Source organism: Rhea americana, unplaced genomic scaffold (genome assembly GCF_003343005.1).
Source record: "Rhea americana isolate MKP2758 unplaced genomic scaffold, rheAme1 scaffold_151, whole genome shotgun sequence".
NCBI classification, from domain to species: Eukaryota; Metazoa; Chordata; class Aves; order Rheiformes; family Rheidae; genus Rhea; species Rhea americana.
Genome location: NW_028185606.1, coordinates 1,740,511 through 1,766,132, shown reverse-complemented (window position 1 = coordinate 1,766,132; position 25,622 = coordinate 1,740,511). Strand labels below are relative to the sequence as shown.

General features: G+C 51.2%; 1 protein-coding gene across 3 annotated transcripts in view; it reads right to left on the bottom strand.

The window, feature by feature from the left end:
• The window catches only part of LAMC2 (laminin subunit gamma 2), a 32,388-nt gene that overhangs the window by 3,598 nt on the left and 3,168 nt on the right, over window positions 1-25,622 (bottom strand). For 2 of the 3 annotated variants that reach the window (XM_085299667.1, XM_085299668.1), the window contains exons 1-19: window positions 16,405-17,079; window positions 13,979-14,108; window positions 12,796-12,894; window positions 11,935-12,071; window positions 10,962-11,084; window positions 10,127-10,316; window positions 9,716-9,828; window positions 9,160-9,378; window positions 7,917-8,096; window positions 6,922-7,155; window positions 5,677-5,813; window positions 4,594-4,747; window positions 4,078-4,283; window positions 3,697-3,776; window positions 3,069-3,206; window positions 1,981-2,125; window positions 1,531-1,680; window positions 837-951; window positions 212-411 (exon numbers count right to left, since the gene is read on the bottom strand). In XM_085299667.1, the coding sequence (XP_085155793.1) occupies window positions 212-411; window positions 837-951; window positions 1,531-1,680; window positions 1,981-2,125; window positions 3,069-3,206; window positions 3,697-3,776; window positions 4,078-4,283; window positions 4,594-4,747; window positions 5,677-5,813; window positions 6,922-7,155; window positions 7,917-8,096; window positions 9,160-9,378; window positions 9,716-9,828; window positions 10,127-10,316; window positions 10,962-11,084; window positions 11,935-12,071; window positions 12,796-12,894; window positions 13,979-14,108; window positions 16,405-16,747 (3,093 nt within the window). In that variant the 5' untranslated portion in view covers window positions 16,748-17,079. Of the gene's footprint in view, window positions 1-211; window positions 412-836; window positions 952-1,530; window positions 1,681-1,980; window positions 2,126-3,068; window positions 3,207-3,696; window positions 3,777-4,077; window positions 4,284-4,593; window positions 4,748-5,676; window positions 5,814-6,921; window positions 7,156-7,916; window positions 8,097-9,159; window positions 9,379-9,715; window positions 9,829-10,126; window positions 10,317-10,961; window positions 11,085-11,934; window positions 12,072-12,795; window positions 12,895-13,978; window positions 14,109-16,404; window positions 17,080-22,904; window positions 23,186-23,538; window positions 23,682-25,622 lie in introns of those variants that run through there. The other variant, XM_085299669.1, reaches the window with a different exon arrangement.

Sequence of the window (25,622 nt, the reverse complement as noted above, 5' to 3'; positions counted from 1 at the left end):
TGTAGAGATCCCTCTGTTCCCATGGCCATTGGCTAACTCATTTACTGCCAACTCAGGTATCTCTGCAGGATCCATTATAGACAAACCCAACAAAAAGTCAAGGGATCAAGCCCACCAGAACCTCTGGAGTCTCCAGCCATATCCTCTTTACTTTGTTTTTTCTCTTTCTAAACCATTTTCTGCCAGCAACAGCAACAAGGCCTGCCCTTACCTGCTGAATCCCACTGGTGATCTCCTTTGCTTCTGCTGCGATGCTGCTTGCTATCTTTGATTCGGAAGCAGCACTGCCCAGGGCTGCTTCAGCTCGGTCAGTCTTGTCCTTGGCACTTGTGACCATGTTGCCAATAATTGGTAGCCTCCTCATAGCATCTTCTGCTTCCCTTCTCTTGTCATCCGCTTGCATATTAAACCCTGAAAGAAATGCATGCAAAAACAAAGCATTTGTAAGCTTCATGAAATRCCACACAGCAGAGAAAAAAGCTTCTCCTCAGTCACAGCTTGGGTTAGACATAGCTATTCTCCCTCCTACACTRAAGTCTGGCTATCATGGGGACAGTGCAGGAAAGAAAGGGGGAGAGGGCAATTGCCAGAGAGAGAAATTCCTACAGGTGTTTGCTCCTTCTCATAGGAGCTGTTGAACTGGTTGGGGTATGCCTGAAATGATCACTGGGCCCACTGGAAGTCATCCCGATCACAGATACAATTCAAAGAAACATGCTGCCCACTACCTTGGCACTGTGCACAACTCTGGAAAAGGCAATCTGTAGCCTGTTGAGTGAGTTTAGTTTTAACACAAAACTTTGACATAAGTAATACATTAGAACCAAGAAAATTACCCCTGAGGCTTTTCAGAATCTGTTCAACTTCGTAGAAAGTGGCGTTGCCAGCACTCACAGCTTCCTGGGCTATGCTCCTGGCGAGGTTCGCTCGGGACAGCAGCTGAGTCAATGTCTGTTGTGGGCCCAAAGGGATACAAAGAAAGAGCAGATCAAGTTTATAGTACAGGAGTATCAGCCTGCTCCTTGAGCAGTCACAGGGACTGTGYCACAAGCACACGTGCAGTCTGTAAGAGCCCATGCTGTGTGAAAATGCTATTGTCCATCAGTCTGTTCCCAAAGCCCACTTTTATCCCCCACTCAAGGCTACCAGAGTCTCTTGTCTATCAGCACAGGTTTGTGAGTGGGCCCCTTRACCCACTCCAGACATCAGAAGTCATCTTAGCTCAAACCTTTTCAGGAGCAGGTCTTTAACCTGYGCAAGCAGCTCTGAGCACATGGTGACATCTTCAACTGGCTCCAGGGGAGCCAGAAGAGGATGGGACCAACCTGAACTGGCTCCGTTTCTGAGGAAAGGTGCCATCCTGCAGCGGAGCAAGCAAGCTAYGTCTCCTTTGAAGAACAGGCTGGGACAGCATATAGCAACTGCAGTCTGAGGAGACTTACCTGCCTGTGGCTCCAGCTCAAGCTAAAGATGACTCAGGTTGCAGACCGCAGCACAGGAATAATTGAAGTAACACAGTCAATGTCTTACCGATCTCTCGCCTTCTCCTCTCTGCAACAGCTGCTTGATTTCTTCTTCCCAGAGGCCTGTACGGCTTTGCAGCTGCCTGTACTCTGCCATATATGTGTCCACCATGCTCATGAGAGTGTTTGCTTCCTGCTTCAGCCGGGTTGCCTCCCCCTGAAATGCAAAGACATGATTGCTTGGAGGCCCAGCGTCTCCCTATTGCTCCCTAGGAAACACAGCAAGTGGCGAGCAATGGATGTTTGTACCTATGCCACAGTGAGCTGCAACAGTAAAAGGGTGCGAACATGCGTAACTGATGCCTCTCTGACCAGGACAAGGAGATGGAGCACTAGGAAGTCTGAGCTACTTTATCCTGCTAAGTGGATGGAAAGGGAAACAGGAGCAGTAGCGATGGCTTGAAGAAGGACGAAAGGGGATTTCTTGGCCCCACATGCACAGGCACAAAATTCTCACCTCAAAGGATCCAGTGTCAGCCTTCATCAAGTGAGATAGGGAGCTGAGGAGCATCAGGCTGCCCTGATAAGCCTTGTCTGCCTCAGAGGCTGTTCTGCCGGCTTCAACATCCAGGTCTCCAGCCAGTGATTTCACCTCCTCGTATCTGCACAGATAGATGGTAACGGCCAAATGGCCAAACTCTTGCCACAGCATTAACGCTATCTCCTACGTTTACTTCTTTGATAGGCATGCGTGTGCTTCCCGAGCTCTCTCCAAGGCCCTCCAGCTTTTAATCCCTCAGCCAAGAGGTGTTCACACTTCAGAAACCAAAAGTATTTTAGGCCAGGGCTCATCTCACCAGCTTTGAAGTTACCTGTGATTTGTTTTGCTAACACATCCGACTTTAAAGGAGGCTAGTTTGTATAACTGAACACTCAGGCTCTGCAGCAGTTTTGCTAATCCCTGCTGTACTGTTGTAGGTTATTTTCTTTTACTGCCCCATTTAGGTCCTTAACTTGGTACGGAGTACCACTTAAGTTCCACAAAGGCCTAGCACTATGGTGGGCCCTGGACAGGCACAGGGTAAAGCCACCAGCCCTTTCCAGAGRGTTTACCTCCCCCTCTTCTGCCCAGCTCAGTTGCTGCCACCAAGCTAATCTGCCCAGATAACATGGGGCCAAGTCTATCCTTGGGATCAGTCCAGCACAAATCAGCAACAGGGCTGCGCTGCCCTCCAAAGCCAGCCTGCACCGTGCTTAGAAACGGACTCCCAGGAGTCTGCTCAGCTTGTTCACACACACATGGTGTTAAACCACTTCCCACAGCCGAGGCCAGGTCAACAGGGGCCACTGTGGTCTGTAGGGCAGGAAGCAGATGTTCTGCAGAGCTGCTCACGCTACATCTTGGCTGCTGAGGCGTGCAAACAAGCTGTCCCCTTTCTGTCCTACTGTCCTGTCTCCAYCTGCACCTTTCTGATACTTAGCTGGGAGGTGTGGAACGGGGCATAGACACTTCACTATCCCTCTCCTCACCCCCACATCCTCCTTTCCGCCCGTGGGGTGTCTCCCCCCCCCCGAGACATCCATGCAAGTACACTGTGAACTTACTTCCTGAGCAGCCCTTGCAGGGAGCTTGACATGATTGCCCCTCCACTCACAGCTGAGCGCACCAGCTCCAGCGCCTGCTGCGAGTTATCCTGCGCCGCCTTTGCTGCTTGCTCAATCATGTTGGCTGCTTGCATGTGGCTGAAAAGCAATGAATACTTGCCTTGTAATAAAAAGCTTCCCACAGCCACTTGAGTTGCTTCCACCAAGTTCCTTTGTCGTTTTATTCAGCAATGCTGGAACAGATTTCCCCAGGAAACACCACATGTTTGAGAAGGGGGCCCACATCTGTGGTCATGTACTTTGCTTGTCCTTCCTGCATTTCTCAAGGATAGAGTGGCACCAGGGGAAGAGACAGCAGACGGTTCCAACTGGATGCCCATAGGTCAAACTCTGGCCAGAAAGATGCTTCCAAAATATGCCAGCAGATACCACTCTCAAAGGAAACAGGGAACAGCTTTTTAGGTCAGCAAASGCAACCTGGCAGATGCATGTTCCTCTGCATCAGGACTGGCATGGAGTTCATGGGAGCTGCAGCCTCAGGGCTAGGTTAGATCCCAGAACATGGATCCTCTAGTTCCCCCAAAGGGCTTCTGTCCCTTTGGTTTGGCCAATACAATGACTGACTCACCTGTTGGCTAATCTCAGAGCCTCCTGGGCCAGGATCAGGAACTTATTTGAGCCTCCAGGAAAGTCTGAAACTGGAATAGTCTGAGGAGAAAGGAACAGAGGTGTGAATGATGTTCCTTGCCTTCACTTCYGATTTAACAATGAAAAAAAAGTGACTGGAGCATGTTAAACCTCTAAAGCTCTCCAAAGACCCTTGCCAGCAGCTCCTCATAAAAACAGAGGTTCCCAATCCTACAGCAAGGGGCCAGTAACATTCACCAGAATTGCTCCTCTCCTTCCAAATGAAYGTTATAACTGGAATACATTAAATTCTGACATCTCCACAGGCTTTTTCAACCTGACTGGGCTGGACTARGAGTGTATTACATGAGGATGCTCTTACCACTCTACTCAGAGTAGCTCCACTTCGGTCCAGGTCCACCCTGGCCCTCTCCAGCAGCTGCCGGGTGTCCTGCACTTGCTTCTCRTACTGGTTCCCAAGAAACCTCAGTCGATCCACTGTTGCCCTGATGTCATCCAAGCGGCTCTGGTAACTGGACTCTTGCCCCTTCATCCTGGATACGCGGCTTCCCAGAGATTTGTCGGAGGCTGGCAAAATGGTGAAAAAGAAGCAGCAGTTGGATGAAAACCCATTTCTTAGCCAAAAGGCACAGACAGCTCTCTGAAGCAAAAACCCACTCCAGTACCACAGATTCCCCCTTCCCTGCCACATGAACACAGGTGTGCTGGTCAGTCCCTTGCTGTGCCTGTGCTCAGGGAAGGACACACAACTGCCCCAGCAGGTCATCTCTCAGGAGACCAATCTCTTCCCTTCCTCTCTACTGAAAGACTCCAAGAAGATATCCAGCTCCCTCTCCTGTTCCTCCAGCCCCATCCCAGGAGAGCAGTTGGGTGGTACCTTGTAAGCTCAAGGCTTCTCTGAGGATGGCTCGCAGTGTCTCCTCAGTCAGCTGCACTTTCCCTTCCAGCTCTTCATTCCCGATCCCGCCACCAGCCTGCACCTCTGAGAAAAGCAGCTCCAGCTCCTGCAGCTGCTGCAAGTACAGGTCCACCTATGACCAAAGCAGATCAAACCATCAGTGAGCAGGACACCGAACCCAAGGTATRAAGGCCAGGGCATGAGCCAGATCTATAGCCAAGCAGGGGACAGGGGAAGGAGAACAGACCGAGACCTCATATTTGGGGTGCACAGGGCTTGCTATAGGGTACGTAAGGCTGGTGGTCCTAGAAGGCTGTTGTTCTGTCAGTTGAATCAACAATACAAACACAAACTTCATGCACAGCCTGCAAAATCAGTTTTCACTCTCACAGAAAGGCCAGCATAAGATACTAGAAAGTAACTGTGTTTCTGCTCCCCTTTCTGTTCAGTCCCTGCCTTGTTGCTTGCAGCCGTGATCAAGGCTACCACTTAGGGCTAGCAGGAGCACAGCATCAGAGATTTGCCTACTGGCAGCCAGACAGCAGAGGGTAATCATTTCTGGGCTCTGTGGATCTAGGCTGGCAGCAATTGCAGTGCCTAACTTTTCAGTACACAGCAAGAAAGATTTAGCTATAACAGAAGCAAGCTAAGCACTTCTGAATAAATTTCCACATTATGCTGCTGAGGAAGAAAGAGGAAAACCCAGGAAAGAAGAAGAATCTCCCCTGCTGTCTTTTGGCCCAGTGCTGAGTTCAAGTGCTGACTGAACATCTCCTAGGTTGAAAGATCTCTGTCCAGAGCAGAGTCGACAAGAAGACAACAGCTACAAACAGAGCTCATATCTGCCCTGCACTGTTTGCAAGCAACATGCCAGGTCTTGTTGGAGCTCTCCAGGGGAAGGCAGCTAATCAGTCCCATTTCTGAAAGGGAGAATTTTCAGGGTCCCGCTTCTGTATAACCTCTTTGCAACCTCTAGGTTTGCTCAAAAGGACCAGCACAGCTCTCTCTTTAGAGACCTGGAATTTGTAGCACAGATGCTGAGGCTGACAAACACGTACTCACCTGTGCTTTCACCTGGCCGTAGCAGGCCGGACACTCAGTGTGTTCACAGTTGGGGCCCTCAAAGCCAGGTTTGCAAATGCAGCTCCCATCACTTTGGCACCTCAGGGGCTCAGCACCAACCGAGTTGCAGTTGCAGGCTGCAAGGCACAACAGCAGGTCGAAGGCAGCACAGATTAGAGGAGCATTCCTCCACCTCAGTCCTGGCACATCTCTCCACCCATTAGCCTCCTCTAATTTCCTCCAGTCTTGTTTCCGCACCTTTTATCCACAGATACAGCTTCCACCTCCCCAGCCATACCCACCTCCAAATGTGCTGCTGTAACCTCTGTCACCTTGAGTGCTTCCCTTCTCCAAATATTTTGGCTGTTTGCTTTTAGAAGAGGTTTCAGCCTGCCCAGTGCCTTGCCAGGATGCCCTGGCAGAAGCAATAGAACTGTTACGAGCACTTTACAGGCTCCTGCCTCCGGCTGGAACCAATAACACGCAGGGTGACTGTGGCAGGGGCACAGCGCTGCGGTAAATGCTGTGCTTAGGTAAACTGAGACTGTAATCATTAAAATCCTGCGACTGCTTTTTAGAGTCCTTTTTCAGCCTAGGAAACTCCTTTTGTAAACAAATCCTTCCCTGCTCTAGTTCTTCGATTTCCACTTTCCATCATCACTAGCAGCTTTTGTAGCAGTCACCTTCCCTAGGCCTTTGCGAGGCTGACGTACACATAGCGCTCAAATCCTACTTAATCTTCCTCCCCTCAGGAATGCACACCTCCTTCCCACATTGCTGGTGCTTAACAGGAACATTAGCTGGCTTGGAAAACACTGCAAGTATTCAGTGTCCCTTGGCTCCGCTCTGGTAAGCGCTCCAAGTACAAACGCCAGCCAGCACCTCTGCAAAGGGCCCAAGCCTTTGCTCAAAGCACAGAGCAAACAAGAAAAGCCGCAAGGCCAAAGTACAAATGCACGGCCCCTTTGCAGTCAACCTTCCTCCGTGCCACTAATGATTTCCCTCCCGTCCCCGGTTCCTTTATTCACACAGGCACCTCATCCAGCCCAGATTTGTTCATATATGGCAAGAGTGGGCCCCAGGGAGCTGCTTTACATTGATCAGGTTTGGCAGTGCCTCAGGAGTTATGCACCAGACCACATGGCTTGGGGCTTCCGGTGGCGGGAAGAAGTCTCCTGTACCGAGTACAGCCCCTCGCAACATATCCCTACACACACATGCAGGCTCTTCGCAGGGCATTTGTACCTCTGCACTTGTCTGCGGGGTTGGGGGCCAGGGGGTTCCCGAAGAAGCCGTCTTTGCAGCGGTCACAGTGGAAACCAGCTGTGTTGTAGATGCATTTGAGGCATTCGCCAGTCTGGCGGTTACAGTTGCCCACAGCATTGGGCTCAATGTTGTTGTTACACTGGCAAGGCTGGCACGGCCTGGAAGCCRAGGGGTCTCCAAAATAGCCATCGGCACAGTACTCGCAGTTGGCACCTGAGAAAGGAGAGGCAAAGCAATGGTCACACTGCAGAATGAAACCGAAAGGCCAAATAACTCCCTCTGCCCCACAGAGGCACAGGCATTCGGCCTTGCTGCGCCCTGCAATGTCTGGATCCACACAAGAGTGTCTTCACTCGCTTTGAGGAGAACCTGCTCTTCCTGTACAGTGAAGGGCAGATTCACAGCTTCCAGAAATCCAAAGAGTCAGCCCCTCCCAGGAGACCCCTTGCCTCCTACCTCTGCTGAGGAGAGAGAAGGAAACATGGGCTGGGAACGGAATCTAGGCAGGAGCATGTTTGCAGGCTGTCAGGTCTGATACACAAAGCACTGGAGAAGCTCTGGAAAGCTGAGTGTAATGACTTACCTTGGGCAAGTCACTTCCTATGTTTTGTGTCTCCTTTCCTCCCTCTCTCCTCCCTCCCCTTCCTTCCAATCCTCTTCTCCATTCATGTTCAGACTACAACTTCTTCCGGGCATGCATGTTTACACACAGTGGATCCTGGTGCTTTGCTGGAACACCGAGATACAAACCAAATGGTACTCGAGTGGGGAAACCAGGCTGAGAAGACTCGATGACCTGCCTGACACGGAGCGTACATCTTGTCTTGAGGCAGAGTAAAGCTCAATCCTGCTCTGGGGACAGGCTAGTATCAGGGCCAACTGAAGCAACAACATCGTCTTTCATCCCATTCCTTTCCAGCACCACCAGGCTCGAGAAAAAAGCTGATTAGAAACAAACTAAATGAAGACATTACCAGTGGCTCCAGGAGGGCAGCCATCACAGACAACTTCTTCTCTGCCTGGTGTCATGGAGCAGCTTTGGCCATTTTCACATGGGCACAGCCTACAGCTGTGAGGGTACCGCGGGTCTCTGTAGGAGCCAAATGGGCAGCTGACACTATTGCCCACGTTTTCATCTCCAGAGTAACATTCACCTGAGGGAAGAAGGGAAGGGCTTGTGACAGCCAGTTTGCTCTCACCCCTTTTGCTCCTCGGTAGGGCACCTTCCACAACTCCCTCGGCTGCGAGACCCCTCCTCGTGTCCCCTCACTGGCGGTCGCGCTGCCGGACTTGCTGCTGCCTCCTGCCACCCAAAGCAGCACAAGCACCTGTGGCTCCCCTGGAGCACTGCAATCTCCCCGGCTCCTTTCCTCTATTGCTCAGTCCTTCGTGCCACAGGAGCGTTCACCGCTCCTGCAGCAGGACAGGCTCAGAGCAGCATAATGAAGCTCCGCTTTTCTGCCAGTCTCAGGGGCAAGCAGTGAGTGCTTAGAGATGTGGCTGCAGTGGGTGAGACCACATAAGGCCTTGAGGTCACAACATTCATAATAAAGATGGGTGGATCTTTCATAGCTGGTACAGCTCCCCAGGAGCCATAAATTCCCTTCTTTACTGCCTGCTCAATAGTTTTACACTTGATGCTTACAGCAAGAAAGCAGGGCTTGCCATCTGGAAAATGCTAATGATTTAACTTCAACTTTTCACTTTGAATCAGAACAGAGGAAGAGACATTTAGAATCCACAAAGGGAGATTTTGAAGAGGGGATGATTTAGGAGTCACCAAATCAAGTCAATTTTAACCTAGTAATAACGCATTACTTTGACTTTACATTGCAATATTGTGGGGTATTTTGAGAAGATAGGTAGTAAAACTTTTTCATATTACTTACTCATGATATTATTTGCCCGTTGCTTATTTTTAGGTCAGAAAAAAAAAAGGTTTTAATGCTATCCAGACAGTGGGAGATGTTTCTCTCTTTGCAATCAGCACAGTCTAAACTAGTTTTGATTCCATATGTTTCCGTATTTTTGGCAGCAGCTTTTCTAGACTTTAGGGAGTTTCATCCATGACACTGCCTGCACTCCAGCCCACATCCCCAGAGCCAGGTATCTATCCTTGCTCAGCACTACTCCGTGCTCCCCTCTGTACTCTCAGGATGCAGCAGCTGTCCAGCAGTCGCTTATGCCCAAATACAGTACGGTTGTGGCTTTTCTTACCAGTGTCTGGATCACAGATTCCTCCCCCCTGGCAGTTGCACAGCACACAGATGCCAAAAGGCCCCAGGCTGGAAGCCTCTCTCTTGTACCCAGGAGCACATCGCTCGCAGAACTGCCCCTGGTACCCTGCAGGACAGTCGCAGTGCTCCACCCAGGGAGCGGGGACTCCGGGCGCAGGTCGCGCTGACACCAAGGTGATGTTATCGATGTAGCCTGTACCTGAAGGGAGATGCAGCAGGTTACCCACAGCACCAGCAGCTCCAGCCCAAACGCATAGCTTGGTCTGCCCGTTCCTCACGCTTATACTTGTGATCTGTACAGGTTACACGTTTAACTACAACACACGCAGGCAGACTGACTGTAGCCTAGGTTCTTCTAGTCTCACTCCTTGGCTGTAGGCTTCTTGTTTAATCTCTCCACAATTCAACTTTGTCCAGTTTAGGACAAGCTTTTTTTCTTTTTTTAAGCTTTCTTCTGAAGTTAAATATTTGGTGTCTCTCCAGTAATGAAGACACCTAAGCCTTGTGCTATCCYTTGCAGTTCTCTCCCCACTTACTGTACTCTCCAAATGTGGCTCGGATCCAGATCGCTGTCAGGTTTCCTAGCAGCCTGCGATATTCAAAGAAATTCAGCCTTGGGCTCCACTTGCTGCTCGGGTGCTCATCCAACCTGACAGAAACAGAAATGTTCAAGAAAATGAAAATGAGATTTCCTGGCTGCTCTCTCCCGTCTCCTTCCYGGACCCGAAGCTTTGGGGGACAACCTCTATTTGCGCACGACTGATGTTGAGCAAAGCATCTACTCCAGTCTCAAGACAGATCATCTACCACCCCACTCACAACRTAACCTTGCCATTCCAGAAGAGAAGGACATGAACTGCACCCAACCCAAGCTAGGCAACTAATTAAGCTACCTCCTTTCTACCCTAAACACCAGGGGTGAGAATCCCAAACCTTCAGTCTTTTACCTGAATGTATATGTCTCGCTGATGCCACAGGGCAGGATCTTCCCATGAGGCAAGAAAGGAGCAGTGACTCTCAGGCCATCTCCTTCCAGGACCACATCATGTGAAGAAGGTTGACGTCCCCCTCGATCCAAACGATAATCAAAGGAGAGGGTCTGGCCATAGCTCAGCTGCTGGTTCCCAAGGAATTTTGCTGGCAAGGGAGAGAGCAAGCAAGAGATCAGAGGGAAGAAATAAAAGAATTAAGATCTTGCCCTCCTCCCAAAGACTCAGCTAATGGGGTCAAACCAAGCACAGGGAACAGGCAATGCCATCTGTGCTGTCTGCCACCATCCTCAACTGTTTCAGGAGATTAATGCAGACACCTCCCTTCCCCAGGATAAGCCTTTTAGTCTGTCCATTCCTTACTAGGGCCACAAACCCAGGAAAGCACATCCACAACTCCTTTTCCCTGGACAGCAGCCAGCTCTACGCCAGCCTCCCATGACCACTAGAGAGAGCTGTCTGCCCAGACCCCATGTTTTACCTTGAAATCAGGCTCTACCACAGCCCCAAACTYCCTTCTCCCACCCCAACTCCAACCCCAACATTGACTCTAGCAGTACCACTAYAAAAGATTCCTTCCTGCCAGCTGGTATATGCCAAAGGCTGGCCAACAGAGCCAGGCTGAACAGCTGTTTGGACTTTATTAGGTGAATTTTTGGTTAAGCTTCTCAAGACCTTGCAGGGTAGCAATGCATCAGCCTGGAGAAGCAGGTCTGGGCTCWAGCCAATTTCCTTGTATGATGCTCTACGCTTCACCTGTTCCCCTGCACATACTCAACACACCCACACCTACCAGGTGCCATGAAATATATAGGTTCTGATGCCCTTGCTGCAATAAATACATCCTGATGGCGTGGAGACCACTGGAGCTGGGCTGAGGACCCACTTTCATGGACACCTCTCCAGCCTTCAGTGCCTAGAAGCAAACAAGGAGAAACTTGTGGTCAAGCACAGACAGGCATTGCCAGAATTGCAAGAGCTTTCTCAAGTTGCATCTAATTTGTGGCCCTCTATCCCTTGCCCGCTGAGAAGGCAGCACTACTTCCCCTCCCTGGTTGTATAGACACATCTAACCATGGTCAGTTTATGGTCTTCATAGTCTACTAGCCCCTTATTCTAGATATCCCAGGATAGGTACAGGGCTACCCTGTCAAAAAGCAGGAAAGACACAAGGCAAGCTTATACTGTCCCTGTCCTTGCATCCTGCTTCTGCCTACGATCAGCAAATCATCCCACAAAGAACAGGGCCTCCTCTGAACAGCGCTACTAACCAGATGGTTCTCTCAGTCAAAGACAATGTACAACTGGATTAAAACGCCCTTTCAGCCCTGCTTCGCTTGTGCTCTCAGAAATGCTTCCACTGAGCCCAACGCACAGGTGGCAGACACAGCAGCAAGCCCACCAACTGCATGCTCACACTCGCTAGTCCACATCCCCCACAGTGTGTGCATCTGAAAGGTGGCAATGGCAAGTGCATGAAAAAGCTGAATATTTGACAGTGTCTCAAGTACCAGGTGAAGTGTTCCCCAAATATTTATGAAAAATGCCCACACTGCAAGGAGGAAAAGTATGTCAAGTGCCTCATGAGGCAGAGCACACTCCAGCTGCAGGGCAGGGATCATTTGCAGCAGTGACACTACACAATGGCTGGCTCTGTTAGGCTCTTGCACAATAGTTTTCAACATCTCTGCCCCTTTCTCAGGGGAATTTGAAGGGATTGCAAACATCCCTTCAGGAGCTGTGTGAATGCTCTGCTTGGGCTTTACCGTGCTGGAAAGTGGAGGTGATTTTATAGATGCTGTAATTCTCAGAACTGGCACATGTAGCTGAGTGTCCATAGCAAAAGCACGGGGAACATCCCATGGGATTTCTTGCATCCAAGTTATAGAAGTTTTGCTTGCACCTAGAGAAAAAAAATTGCTATGTTTAGTGTCTGTTTTCTCCTCTTCTGCCAATGCTCAGTACCACACAAGCCTACGTGCAACACTGCAAACCCAAAGACAGCTACGTACACAGCTGTTGCCATATTTTGGGTTACTGCTGGACTGGGGTAGCAAGACAGGCCTGTAGGCACTGAGCTGTGGCGAGGGGTCTTCCATCTCCCAGCAACTACCTGTGAAAGGCGCAAATGCCGCAGCGGGTGCTGGGCCCTCTGGCTCTCCTCTAAAAGAGTCAGCCTGCCATGCAGCTCTACTCTCAGAATTCATTACTAGTAACTTTCTGCTGGGTGGTGCTGGGATTAAATTACAGAAACAAGTCCTGAAGACCCTTCCTTCACATTAGTAGTAACCTAGGAGAATGTTTCTTAATCTCTTCCCCGTGCAGGGAAGGCCCCATAGCCTGTGTGACAGGTGGTCACTGTCAGGCTCAAGGAGACTCCCTGGGGCCAGAGCTGGCCGTCACTGAAGGGAAAGACAGAGCTGAGGTGGGAATGGTGTATAGCCTTGGGATTGCTTGCAGCCGTTGAAAGCAAAGGGTCAGGCATGCTGCGCTTCAGGCATGTAGGGGAGATGGGAGATGCATCTGCGGCCTCTGGGAACAGAATGGCCAAGTGAAATGCTTTGGGGCCAACCAGAAATCACTGCCAGGGAGATGGAGGACAAATCACGGAGTAGTCAGACTCCTACCTGTCACATCGCTCTCCGGTCGTGCTTGCCTTGCAGACGCATCGACCCGAGATGCAATCCCCGGTGCTCCCAGCTGGGTCACACTCACATTGCAGGCTCCTGCAACAGGGACAGCAGGAAGCTCCAGGTGAGTTCCAGTTCAGCCCAAGAGCTCAATTCACCCCACACCTGATGCAGGAGAAGCCCAGTGGAGTGGCCAGCTACCAATCCCATATTGCAGGGGGGAAAAGTCATCTGAGACATCTCCTTCAGTAATGTACTTGCAGTGGTATGGCTGCCAGGTTGAGACGGTGCCCAACATCTGATGCTAYGGCCCCAGGACACCCCAGGGCACCAGTTCACAGCCATCACAGTACATTTCTTTAGMAAGAAGTACAATGAAGCTCTGCTGAGCTTATGAAGCCTTGGCTGTGCTCCAAAGCCAGTTGTGCCCTGGGGAAGAGGCAGAAGGCTCAGGAGAAGGCAAGGCACAACAGCACAGCTTCCGGAAGCCGCCCTTCACCCCTGCCCTCTGCCTGCAGCCATCCTCTGCCTTTTACCCAGCAGCATGATGGGCTCCCCAGCTGGGGGTGGGGAGGGCAGGGGGCACCCAGGAGCAGAGGGGTATCAGGGTGTGAAAAAGCAAGGAGAAAGAGGACACTGCTCTTGGGAGGCTGAACTAAAAACAGTTTAAGATAGAAGAAGCTCCATTTAAACAGAGAAAGAGGTTCTGGTATGGACTCTTCTCAATTAATACCTGCATTCAAGAACACAATTTTTATATGCATCCATTTGCACGAGGGCAGCACTTACAAGGGACAATAACGCTGTGCAGGCACGCACGTGCAGCCAGATTACATGGTCTAGCCCATCTGTTGCCTGTTCATGTGATCCAGATAAAAAAACAACCACTTTGGAGCGCTGTTAAGCTCTTATTTTGATGATATCCTGCAGCAGGGAGCTCTGCAGGCCAGAAAGGAGGTCCAGTTTCTGCCTCAGCTTGATCACTCCCAGAATGGCACGGGGTTAGGCTCATAGTTACCAGTGGATTTGACAAGCAAAGCTGGAAAATCAGCTGCCTCTGCACAGGTCAGCATCAGCCAGTCCTGCTCTTTATAGCCCCGGGGAGAGGCATGGAGATCAGCCCCAGAGAATTAGCTTTCCACGCTCCAGCAGGAGGACGCGGACGGTGGCCGATACTTACTGCCCGTTCCTCCGGCACCCGGCCTCAGAGAGGGAGTGGAAGCCYGGCTGGCACTCGTCACACTTCTTGCCCATCACCCCAGGTTTGCAGCTGCATCGGCCATCGCTGTCGCACTGCGGGTTCAAGGCACCTACAGGGACAGGGCAGGGAAGATGCAAACAGGCCCCATCCTGGCTACCCTCTGCCAGCGGCAATCCCCACAGGACACGGGCGCAAACGCAGCACTCCACCTCTGGGTAATCAATGAAAAATTCAAAGCGGATTTTTGCCACAGCGGATCCACTCACTTTAGGGGCTGACGTACCTGTAACAAGGCGGCTGTGGGTGGTTATCAGTTGGGAAGGGTTAATGTGCCGAGCACCACCCTGCTCGGACTGCAAACGCTTCCCTTTCAGCAGCTTCTCCACCTTGGCTTCTAGTCCTCCCCCCTCCACCCCGAGATCACAGCATGGTTCTAAGATACCAGGTCTTCCTGCAAAAGTTTATTCCCAGGCAGCCGCCTGGGGCTTCGAGGTGATACACACGAGCAACGCAGGGATCCTTGTCCCTGCTGTAAAGCCAGGGTCATCCCAAAGGATGAGGCAGAACCCAGGGAATGTAAAGCAAGCAGGAAATTATCTTTTCATTGCCAGACATACGCTGCATGACTTGATTCCAGTGCAGCTACAAGGATTTAAATGCCATCCGGCTGAGGGCCGTGGAATTACACAGTGTTTTCCCACATGACACCAGCGTTATACCCTTCTCCTGACCTGGCAGGCTCCTCTTCTGAACTAYTACTGTGCAGACACAAGCACCAAGGGGAAAGGATGCCAAAGCCAAGGGCATTGTCCCTATCCCTTCGGCACCAAGGCACAGGGGACATTCAAAGTGATATTCTCCCTCCAAGAACCCAAAGCAACGGGAGCCTATTGCTCTGCATTTCTTGTCACCCGTTTTCTGTGTTTGCAGGTTTTTCCGGTGATCTGCTTTCTGTGGTGACAGAGCCACTGGAATACCTATAGCACCTCAGTGCAGGAGCTGCAAGCTACCTACTCGGACAGCAAGCTGAGGTCTGATGAGCGTGAGTGAAGCAGCTCTCCCTGYGGCAGTCATGTCCCACCACGAGAACCATGGAAAACACCTCAAAGCTACAAATCCCATCTCTCCACTGTTGCGTACACTCCAGCCTTTAGTTCCTCTTAAAACGGCAGCAAAGAAGCAGCCAGGGAAGCTCAGGAGACTGAAGCTCTTTCGTCCATCCCAAAGCACGGCTGCACTTGGCATTACCCCGAGCCCCAAGGCATGACACTGAACTCAGGAATTACCCGTTCACTTTCATGATGCCATTAATAGCCTTTGTGGAGCCCACGGCACAGAAGCCACGGACCTGACTCATGAAGCTGGGCGAAAGCCTTAGCTCCCTTCATCAGGGTTTGGCTACCACCTGCTGAGATAACGTTATAAGCAGGGAGAGACTATTAATTCCCTGCAGGGCASCTCTCAGCTCACATCACCTCTGATCAGGGCAGTGCACTGTGTCAGGCCTTGGGCAGAGCGGAGYAGGCTCTGTCCTGAAAAGGCAGGCRGCACGGGGTAGAGGCATAGCGAGTTGTTTTGGGGCAGGTCRATTTGAAACCCTGGTTACAGTCTGCAGCTGCTCAGAGGTCTGAACYGCTCAGTACCGTGGCCCAGGAGAGATGGAGAGAGGGCAGAGCACCGAGGTGCAGCAGRCCACTGCTAGAAGTCACCTCTGTGCCCACATGGCCTTTGAGCCCTGAGCAGCTCTGAAGGCAGCTGGCTTTAGCACACGCAGCAGCCGAGACGGGATGACAGCAGGCACGAGGACCTGCGCTACATCCTACTAGCACATGTCAAACTGGCCARTGCAAATACAAGTCAGGCAAGGATTTCTCAGTTGCCATAATTCAGTTTCAAACTTGGCCTCTTTTGCATGGTGCTGCTTAAAAATTATCCGCTGCTCCTTGAAAAGAAGCAGAAATGGCAAAACYCAGTGTGTCTGCCCCACACCAGCAGAGAGACTTATCAAATGCCATATGCTGGTCCCTAAACTGCGCCCAAGGCCTCGTCCAGGCTTTGAGCTCCTCAGGGAACACCCAGGGGGGTGGCAAATACCTACAGCTAGGGCAGCAACACAATTTGAGGCCTCCATGAAAAACCCCTCCTGGGGCTGAGCCCTCTCTCTGGAGAGGAGCAGCGATGCAGGGGTTACACCAGGGCAACCCCACGTACCCGAGTTCCCTCGGGATGCTGCCAGGCTGGCACCCGGCACAGCCACTGCCCCACCGCAGCTCGTGGCACGCGAGGAGCGTGGCTCGGGGGCCCTTTGCTTAGAGGTACCAGAATTAAGCRTGAATCCCAACACACGCGCGCTTTYAGCCCCCRGCAYGCYGACCCAACGCCTCGCCCTCRCGCAGCCCACGTACCTTGGGGGTGGCAGTGGCAAGGCAGGCAGCAATCCTCCTCCCGCTGGCGGAAGTACCCCTCCTTGCACCTCTCGCAGCGGGGGCCCTCCGTGTTGCCCAGGCAGTTGAGGCAGCGGTAGCCGTTGCCCGTTTCCCTCAGAAGCTGCCAGTCGAAGATGCACTGCCTGGACATCCCGTTGCAGTCGCAGACCGGGAGGACGGATGACGACAGCCCTAAACACAGGCAGCGTTTAGACAGAAAGGTACCTGCCCAAGAAGCCAAAGCCCTCCAGCTACCCAGGGAACAAGCACAGGCAAGGCAACCTCCCCTTCTCGCTCTGCTATCGTGAGCCTTGGCCCACATCTGAATTCACCGCCTTCCCCTCCAGGCCCCAGAGCCCCTCCACGCTTGCCAAGCAGTCAGCTGCGCTGGCTCCTTCGAGCACGCACAGAGCCAAGAACGGCACCGAGACCTTCCCAGCCAAACGCCGAGGCTAGAGCTTGGCCAAAACGCACCAGATGGTTCTCCCAGCACATTGCTCCCAATTATTTCCAGGACAAATGCGAGAAGGAAGGGCAGGGTAAATGCAGGCCTTAGCATGCTTTATGTTCGTTCTGTACTTTAAAGATGAGCCTGAAATAAAGGAGCAGATGGAAGAGGAGCCAGGTGACAGGAAAGCTGCCGTGTGGAGCTGGATGCCACAACCTGCTGGATGGCTCAAAACGCTGCATGGAGCCAGGACACACAGCAGCGCCGTCACGCTGGAAGGGCTGCCCAGCCCACCGAGCTGGAGATGCTCCYGCGGGAGCCGGACGGCACCGAGGACCAGCCACGTGCACATCGGCGAGGGCTAGGTAGCAAGAAGGAAAAGCAGCAGGAGAAGCACATCCCACCTTGCCAGCCAGAAACCCCCGCCCCTTCCCACCCGCCCTCGGCGAGCTCCGGCAGCTTTGCCCTCCAAGCATCTCCGCCGTCAGGTAAAAGCCGCGGAGATCTCGAGCGCCCTCAGCAGCGAAAGGCACGGCGGGTAGGTGCAGGCTGGCTGCCAGGCGATATGTCAGGTTCGGGCACGACGCTTCGCATTCCAGGCCTGGAAAACATCCCCACGGATGAGGCGGATGCTTACGCTGCCGAGCCAACCCGCGCCGAGCTGATGTCACACCCTCTGTGCCGGGCCCAGCGGCACCCGGACAGCCGAATCGCTGCTCCCCACAGGTCCGGCAGCCCAGGAGCGCTCTTGTCCCTCCTGATGCCTAGAGTCTTGCCTGCTGGTGGCCTCACCAGCTCAGAGGCCACAGCAGCGCCTTGCGAGGGTCCTGAGGAAGCAGGGCCCACCTGAGCAGCCCGGGCGCTGCGGGCCCTGCAGGCAGGTGACCAGAAAGGTGGGATGAGGCTGGCCTCCTCCAGAAGCCTGCCCTTCCGCTGAGCGTGACTTCCCAGGGACAAGCCTGCCGAGGCAGCCGCGGCCCTGCCCCGCGGCCTGCCCACGCGGGGACCCTCTGCGGCGCGTTCGCGAGACACAGGCCCTCTCCTTGCCATGTTACTTCCACATGCTTCGGAACAACGCCCAATTTTGTTATTTACGCCTCTCGAGAAAGCAATCTGCCTCGCTCCGGAGCACYGTACCATCACGGACTGGGAAGCCATTCTCCTACTTTGCCATTTCAGACAGAGGCCTTTAAACACAACGAGATCTTTGAATAAGCAGAGATAAGCTCTGATAAAGGCACTGGGAACTTTCCTTAGGGAAAATGAGTAGGTGCCCACTGCTCTGTCCCCCGCTCACCTCTGGAGCATCACAGCGATCTTCATCCTGAGCATCAAGTGACGCAATAGTCAGGAAATGGTTTTTATCGTTAATGTAATGCTGCAAATGTAGCTCCTCAGCAATTCTGCAGACTAAAGCCCTAAAGAAATCTCCTCCTAGCTCACATACGGAAATCCCTTCCACTGGAGGCAGTGGGAAAACAGTCTACTGCCGTGTGGAGCAGCTCCCCTCACCCGATCCGTCGCAAGCTCTTAAAGAAGAGGTGACATGAAGATCACTTTACCATGTCTGCAGCCCTATCTGATTTCTTCCGTGACTTTGTATTTTGTATCACACTGCTCCTGACCATCTCTTTGCTCCAAGACACTTCCACAGGATGATTCCAGGCTTTAAGAAGACGTGCTTTTTTTAAACTACCATCTCCTCAAAATCTGGCTGGGAACACAGGCTGCCCGGGCTGCACAACCTCTTCACACACTGCTACAGAGCAACTGCCCAGAGTAACTTGTACCCTCCGAGACACCCCTGTCCTAGACACCGGGAACCTGGAGCCACCCAAGCTGTACAGCTCTACCGGCAGCCTCTGAGCAGAGCTGAATTCTCTCCTGGCCATTCCTGGTTGCTTCCCAGCTCTAAAACTTTCACCAGATGTGCTCAAGAGAACAGCTGGGAAAGACAGGCAGGAAGAAGAAACAAGCTGAGGGGAAAAGCAGGATCTTCAGCTTCAGGAGAGATCAGAGTTTGCTGAAGAACAAACACTCTGAAGCCGTTTGAAAAGGACCATCTTAAACCAGCTTCTAGCACACGTGAGCCTGTATCTCAGAGAAACTCACCCTCAGCCTCCCCAGACCCTCAAGGACAGGCCTTAGCTGCCTAGCCCTGGCTGAGGTCCTCTCCAACAGCTGGGGGAGGTGGATGACCCTCAAGAGCAAGCAGAAATCTGTAGCACGGATGTGACAGCGAGTTACATCCTGTATGTGAGAAGACTCCTCCTTCCCAGCACTCCTGGGGCACAGCCGAGCTCTGGGAAAAAGCTCCCTGTCCTCTCCATCTGCGATCCTCAGGACCATGCTAAGCCTTCTGCTCTCACTTCTTAAGTATGCAGCACCCTGTGCTCACACGTGTGCACAGACAGATACCCTCACACACACCCACTAATATACACATACCAGACGAACACATTCAGCAAGCAACAGCCAAGAAAAAAAGATGACCTCATATGCCACTAACAGGGACGGAGATTATCCAGCTCCAACAAACATATTTCCCTGCAGCCTGGCTACCAGGAGACTGATCCAACCACAGAAGTTGTTCTTCCATCCCAGCCTGCTGGAAAGAAGAGACCTGCAGGTGCAGAAATTCTGCCTCTTATGAAGAAAAAAAGAAAAAAAAAAAAAAGGAAAAAATAAAACAAAAACCTAAAACCTCATGAACAACACTACTGACTAATGTGCAAAGAGAATAAAAACAATCGCCTAAACGAAGCAGCACAGAAGTTTCTCAAGATACTTCAACTCGCCTTCAAAGTGTGACACTCCCCCCAACTCCCCCCATTAAAGCTCTTAATTCCACCCACACATCATCTGATGGCTCTACATAATTTGCAGGGTTTTTTCACTGGGTTACTAAATTACAGGCATGATTATAACCCCCCAGGGAACAATAGTCTTTTTTCAGGTGTTGTTTTAAGGCTGAAGCATGTTAAGAGCCAACTCTCCAGCCCTGGCGTGGATTCAGGTCTCGCTGATATGTAGCCTTTTAAGATGCTGTTGCAGATTAGTGCTGCAGCCTCACCTACACAGGCTGCTCCTGCGGCTGGTCTTCTCCTGGAAACCTGAGAGCTCAAGCAGATTAATCTTTAAAAAGGGTTAAATGTTAGAGTTACTAATAAGGTGGAGCATTCAGGGAGCAGGGAGAGGAGGGCTGACTGAGGAAAAGATCCTTTTTCCAGTCAGGTAACCTGAGACTCTACCTTGGGATAATTCAGTTCTCCAGCTGCTGTGAAGAACAGACTCCAGAGGGAAACTTTGCAGCTGGAATCCTTCAGTGCTAGGTCAGGATGAAGGAGGTCCAGGGCTCACGTCCAGCAAGACGTCATTCTCCAAATTTCCACCCAACAAAATGAAGCGTGAAAAACATTTGTTTGCTGTGCTGATACAAACCCTAGCAACAAAAAGGCAGCAGGAAGGAGACTGGCAGCTCCTGACCTCAATTGTTATCTTCTGAAATTCTCAAAAATAGGAAATGAGGTTGGCCTTAGGTCTGAGCAGAACAGATCGGACAGTCCTACGCGTATAAGCCAGTCCGCAATGACCCGTTCTTTCAAAAACAAATCACCACCAGTTTGCATGCAGTGAGGACTCTGTCGCAGCACACATAGCCCCTCTCTGAAACTCTGCAGCCAGTTTCCTCCTGCTCCTCTCCTGCAAGATGAGCAAGCCCAACGGGCAGGCAGCCCTGCTGGCTTTGCACCGGATGACGCTTTGGGGGCAGTGACCCRAAAGGCTGTTTATCATCTGCTGCTCCAAATCTCAGGTTTCCCCATTGCAGGACTTCCCAGGTTTCTTACTCCATGAAGGCCTGGCCTTGGTCTCCCGGGGTTCCAGCAATATCATTCACTCATTCGGCAGGGAGACACCACCTTGTCTGCTCCTGTGAGAAACAGGCTACTTCTGGCCTTAGCCATTAAYAGTGCCGCAATTTCTCTCCCTTACGTTGAGAGCTGAAAACCACATTTTTTTTGTCTTCCCCATTCCTTTTTCTTGTGCAGTGCAGCCAACACCAGTCCTAGGAGAGCGTGGCAGGGACAGTAGTTTGCTGAGAATCTGGCTGTCTTCTAAGCAGCTCTGCTGTCTGGTAGGTTTTCCCCAGATCAGTACATGCCAAGGATTTCACCTTGGCACCTCAAAGCTTTTCTGAAAAACTCATTCCTTCCTTCTGTTCCCAGGAGCCATTTCCTGCGTCCCCAGTGAGTGCAGACAGACATTGCTATCAAGGGGACAAGAGCAGAATGAGGAAGAAAGGGGAGGTTTTGGCAGGMTCTGACTTCCATTTCTCTGCCCATAGTGTGTCACTGCAGACAGGGCCATTAGACATGCACTTCTTGCACTTATTTGTCACCACAGCCATCTTCAGCTTGGCATGGACTTAGTTAGTCATGGGCTTAGCATTCAAAACCAACTGTTTCTGTCCAAACCCACTGCTCAGCTTCCCCAGCCCCACCTACCACAGCCCATTTCTTTTCCTTCCATTCTTTCCCACTTACGAGGGTTTGGAAAGCTAGCAGCCCCCCAACACCCCAATTCATCTCAAAAGCCTGCAGAACCACCTAAGTCAAGAGACCTAGACCTGCCCCAGGAGACCTCAGCACCAGAGCAAAGCACCACCCCTTCCCCGACAGCCCCTGCTGCGTTATGCTCTACAGCTCGATGCGCCCAGGGCACATACGCAGTGGCCAAGTCAGGAAGCACACGTGCAATCACTGGCAAACGTGCACRTTTACTAGGAAGAGGCTTTCTGAGCAGTTCATGGTACAAGCATCCCTTTTCTCTGCAACTAAATGACAGTAAATTGTTACATAACTTGACTGAAGCAGTTCAATCGCAAACAAGTAGGTTCACAGAAATAGGTTCAAGAGGCTACAGAAAAAAAGCAGTTGCCTATATACTATTTTTTCCCCCTTCCTGGCAGTAAAAAAAAAAAAAAGAACTACGTCAGTATGCTAAAACTTTCACGTAATTAAGGCTGCTATAATAATTATCCAATTAGCATGTAAAATAAATTAGATCCGCTTAAAGAAACACATTCATCCAGCACTTACTTTTTTCCTATTTTGTTCCACTGCACTTAAATGGAAACTGATGTAAAGGACCTCCTTCAAACCCAGCTAATACAGGGAGCGCATTTCATTTTGMAGCACATGCAACGACATACTACAAAACAGCAATACTACACACCAGTAAACATGCTCAGGACATAGGAAGATCTGATTTTGGTCAAATATACTCTTTTGCAGACTATCAGCAAATATGACTGGAACACAAAGACTGAATTATCCCTCAGCTGAATGTGTATATACGTCACTGTATTGTGCTTTCTGGGACAACCTGCCAGCCAAACACACGTGCGTGGTGTACACTGAAGTATCTTCCCATTTTTTAAAAAATGCTCTTGGCCTATCTAGCAAGGGTTAATYGCCATCTCCCACGCACACACGCAGAGTGCTGCAGGAGCTCAGGTGCAAGACGTGGACGAYGCAGCCCGCCAGCCTCACAGATTTTCACAGAATACGAGCTCCCGCATACATACTGATACAACAAACTATGTCGGCTGATCAAGTTCTTATTCTGGTTTAGCAAACGCTCTGGTTGTAAGCAGTGCAAATAAACAAAATTGCTCCCAGTGCATTTCCCATGTTCACACCCAAGTCCCACCCAAGTGGCAAGGCTTTAAAAAGAAAGCAATCAAGCAATCATATATAAAACAAGTTATTTAAATGGGACGACAGTAAAAACTGCACCATAAATGCTCATGAGATATTCAGCTCCTGAGGAAATCTGAGAAGCAGCATTGAAAGGTCCCATTTTTATCCCRAGGCCCAGAGTGGAGCGAGCTGCCTAGGACAGTGCTGTGGGACCCAACAGGCTCAGGGTCTCCTGGACTCTCCTGCGCCAGAGCAGAGCTGAAAGGAAGCTGCCTGCAGAATCAGTTTTCCACACTAAAGCCGAACGCTTTAAGCCTTTAAAGCCTCACCTTCTCTCCAGCTGGTGCTGAGGGCTGCAGGCAGGAGAAGAGACGCACTGAGGCAGCTCAGAGTTACAAACCAGCACGGAGCCATTTGCAGGGTGCCGGGAGCTGCCTGTGCAGGCGCTCAGGAGGCACGAAGCGCCAGGCCCAGGGCGCAGGAGGCCTGCAGGGGCGCTTGCGACTGGCCCGCCGCTCGCTTCGCTTTCTTTATTCCAGCGGTTTTTATCAGCTCCTCCAACCTGAGTCACTCCCAACAGGAAGAGCGCCTGTGCCTTGCTCTGACTCACCTGGTGAATAAGGAGAGCCCAGCCCATAGAAAGCAGACAGGCGCGCACACATACACACACACACACACCCGCAGCAGCACCCAGCGCCCTCCCGGGCTGCGGGAAACWGTCGCTCACCCAAGAGAGGCATCACCAGCCACGAGACGCAGTGCCTCGGCATCTCCTCCCACTAACAGCCTGCGGGTGCTGGCTCATTAAGTGGCTGCCCCCAAACGAAGCTACCACCACGGAAAGCCTTCCTCCTGCCCGCCCCGGTCGCTGAACTCTATCTCATCTGATGTCACTTCTTCCAAGGGCAGGGCACGGAGCTCCCTGGGGAAGGTAGTGCTGGGGAGCGGTGCTGCCCGGCTTACCTGGAGGAAATCATGAGCAGTCTGAGGAGGGTGGACAGGGACTGGCTGATCGCAGGGTCTCTTTGTACTCAAAAGGCCATCCAATTAACTTAACAAGCAAGGAGAGGTGTTCTTTGTGCAGCTGGACACAGGCCAGTGGGACTCTGAGGATGCAGAAAAGCCTTAGAGGACAGACCGAACACATACTCAGAAGACAGACCTAACAGGATTTACAACACAAACTCATCAGGCTCAGGAAATCCCCAAATCTGGAAACAAGGTGGAGGTTTGCAATTATCAAGGGAGGCATYGCACACATTTGCCTGAATTTACCTCTCCAAAGGCAATTGAGAGAGAAAACGGGTTTAGATGGGCCCTTGGCCTGACCTGGTAGAACTGTTTCTATGCCAAAAAAAGGACGTGGAACAGAGATAGAGAAGGGAAAGGACTTCCTTGAGGTTGCTGACTGAGCCAGGATTARGATCCCAGGTTTAGAGCACCAGGTCCATTAGCATTTGGGCCCCAAGAGAGGTAAATGAGCCACCTAAGAGCAAAAGGGCAACTCCATTTTGCTCCTCACCTTTGCCTTGGAAGAGGTGGGACCACTTCCACACGCAAAGAGATAGATCTGGAAACATGGGTTCTCCATGGGCCAAACATGCAGAGTTAGAGAGGTGCTGGTTCTTCCATGCGACCTGCAAAGCAGGCCACACAGTCTGATGGCAGGAAAGGATGGGCCCAGGTGCTACCTCACTGCATCTCCCCTGAACACCAGCTGTCAAAAGGAAAATCCAGTGGTCCTTGAACCCCAACACCTTCGGATGAAATAAAAAAGTCCAGCAAACTTACCGCAAACCCAGCACCGGTTACCTTTGCCCACAAGAGGCTGAAATCAACCCTCAGACAGAACCRTGCTGACATGCTGCACGCTTCAGGATTAATAGGCTCGCCGCTGGCTGGGGTAATCAACGTTTAGGTCCCCTTCTGAACCTCTTAAGCTGTTGGGTACAACAGTCTCCACAAACTGCTATACCTTGAGCTGACTCACTCTGCAGCTCTTCACTGGCAGCAGGGCCATGGTGATTTCACAGGTGAACCAGCCTGAATTCACTGCATTTCTGCTACTCCCTTTGCCAAGTTTACCTCCCTCTGCTGATTGATTCAGCTATCTTTTATAAACAGATTCTTTCCTTCTATTTGCATACACTGGATCTTAATATAGTTCACAACAAGGAAATCAGCTTCGCTAACGTGCTGATGGCATGTTAATTTTCAGCACTGAAGATTATCTTATCAGATTTTTTTTCCTCCTCAAGACAAAAAAAAAAGTTCCCACTGGTTTGGCAGAGTTCTTACGAGTCTGCTCCTTACTCTGACAAAACCCATTTGATCTACTCTGCTGTACAGAAACTTTTGTGTATCATTTACATGAAACGCTTCTGCTGCTTCCCTCCTACCTGATGACACACAGTAAACTTTTCTCCTTCCACTTGTTAGCAGAGCTGTCACTACGGTCATTCTCTAGGACCTTACCCAGCCTTTCTCTGAACAACCCAAGTTCTTCAATGATTTATTCTTCAGAAGACCAGCTGTCACCGTCAGGATCGTTTTCCCAAGAGCTGCCGTTTTCCCTTCTCTGGCTCCTCCGTGTCATTGCCTTGCCGTTATCACCCTGCTTCTCACTTCCTTTCTACAAACAAGGCCCTGACACATCTAGTGACTCCCCTCTAGTCATTTCTGCATATTTACTTTGCTTAGTCTTTCCTTGTCATTCTCTACCTTTGTTCTCAAGGTTGTCTCTGAAAGCTGCATCCATACATGCATGACACTACCCAAAATTTATTTTTCTAGGTCCTGACTTTCTAGATGGTCTAGATCCAAAACCTTCCACAGAACAAACAGTGCCCATCAGGGCCCATCATTGTGGTAACATTGTTTAGAAATGGACTCAAAAACATAGGTAACTGAAACGTTACCTTTTACAGTACAGGAGTATAGGCAATCGTTGGTACATCAAGGCATGAGAAACAGCAGCATCAGATGTTATAATGGAACAGCATTATTTCAGTGGAGACCCTGGGTCTGCCCTTCCCTTTTTATCTGCA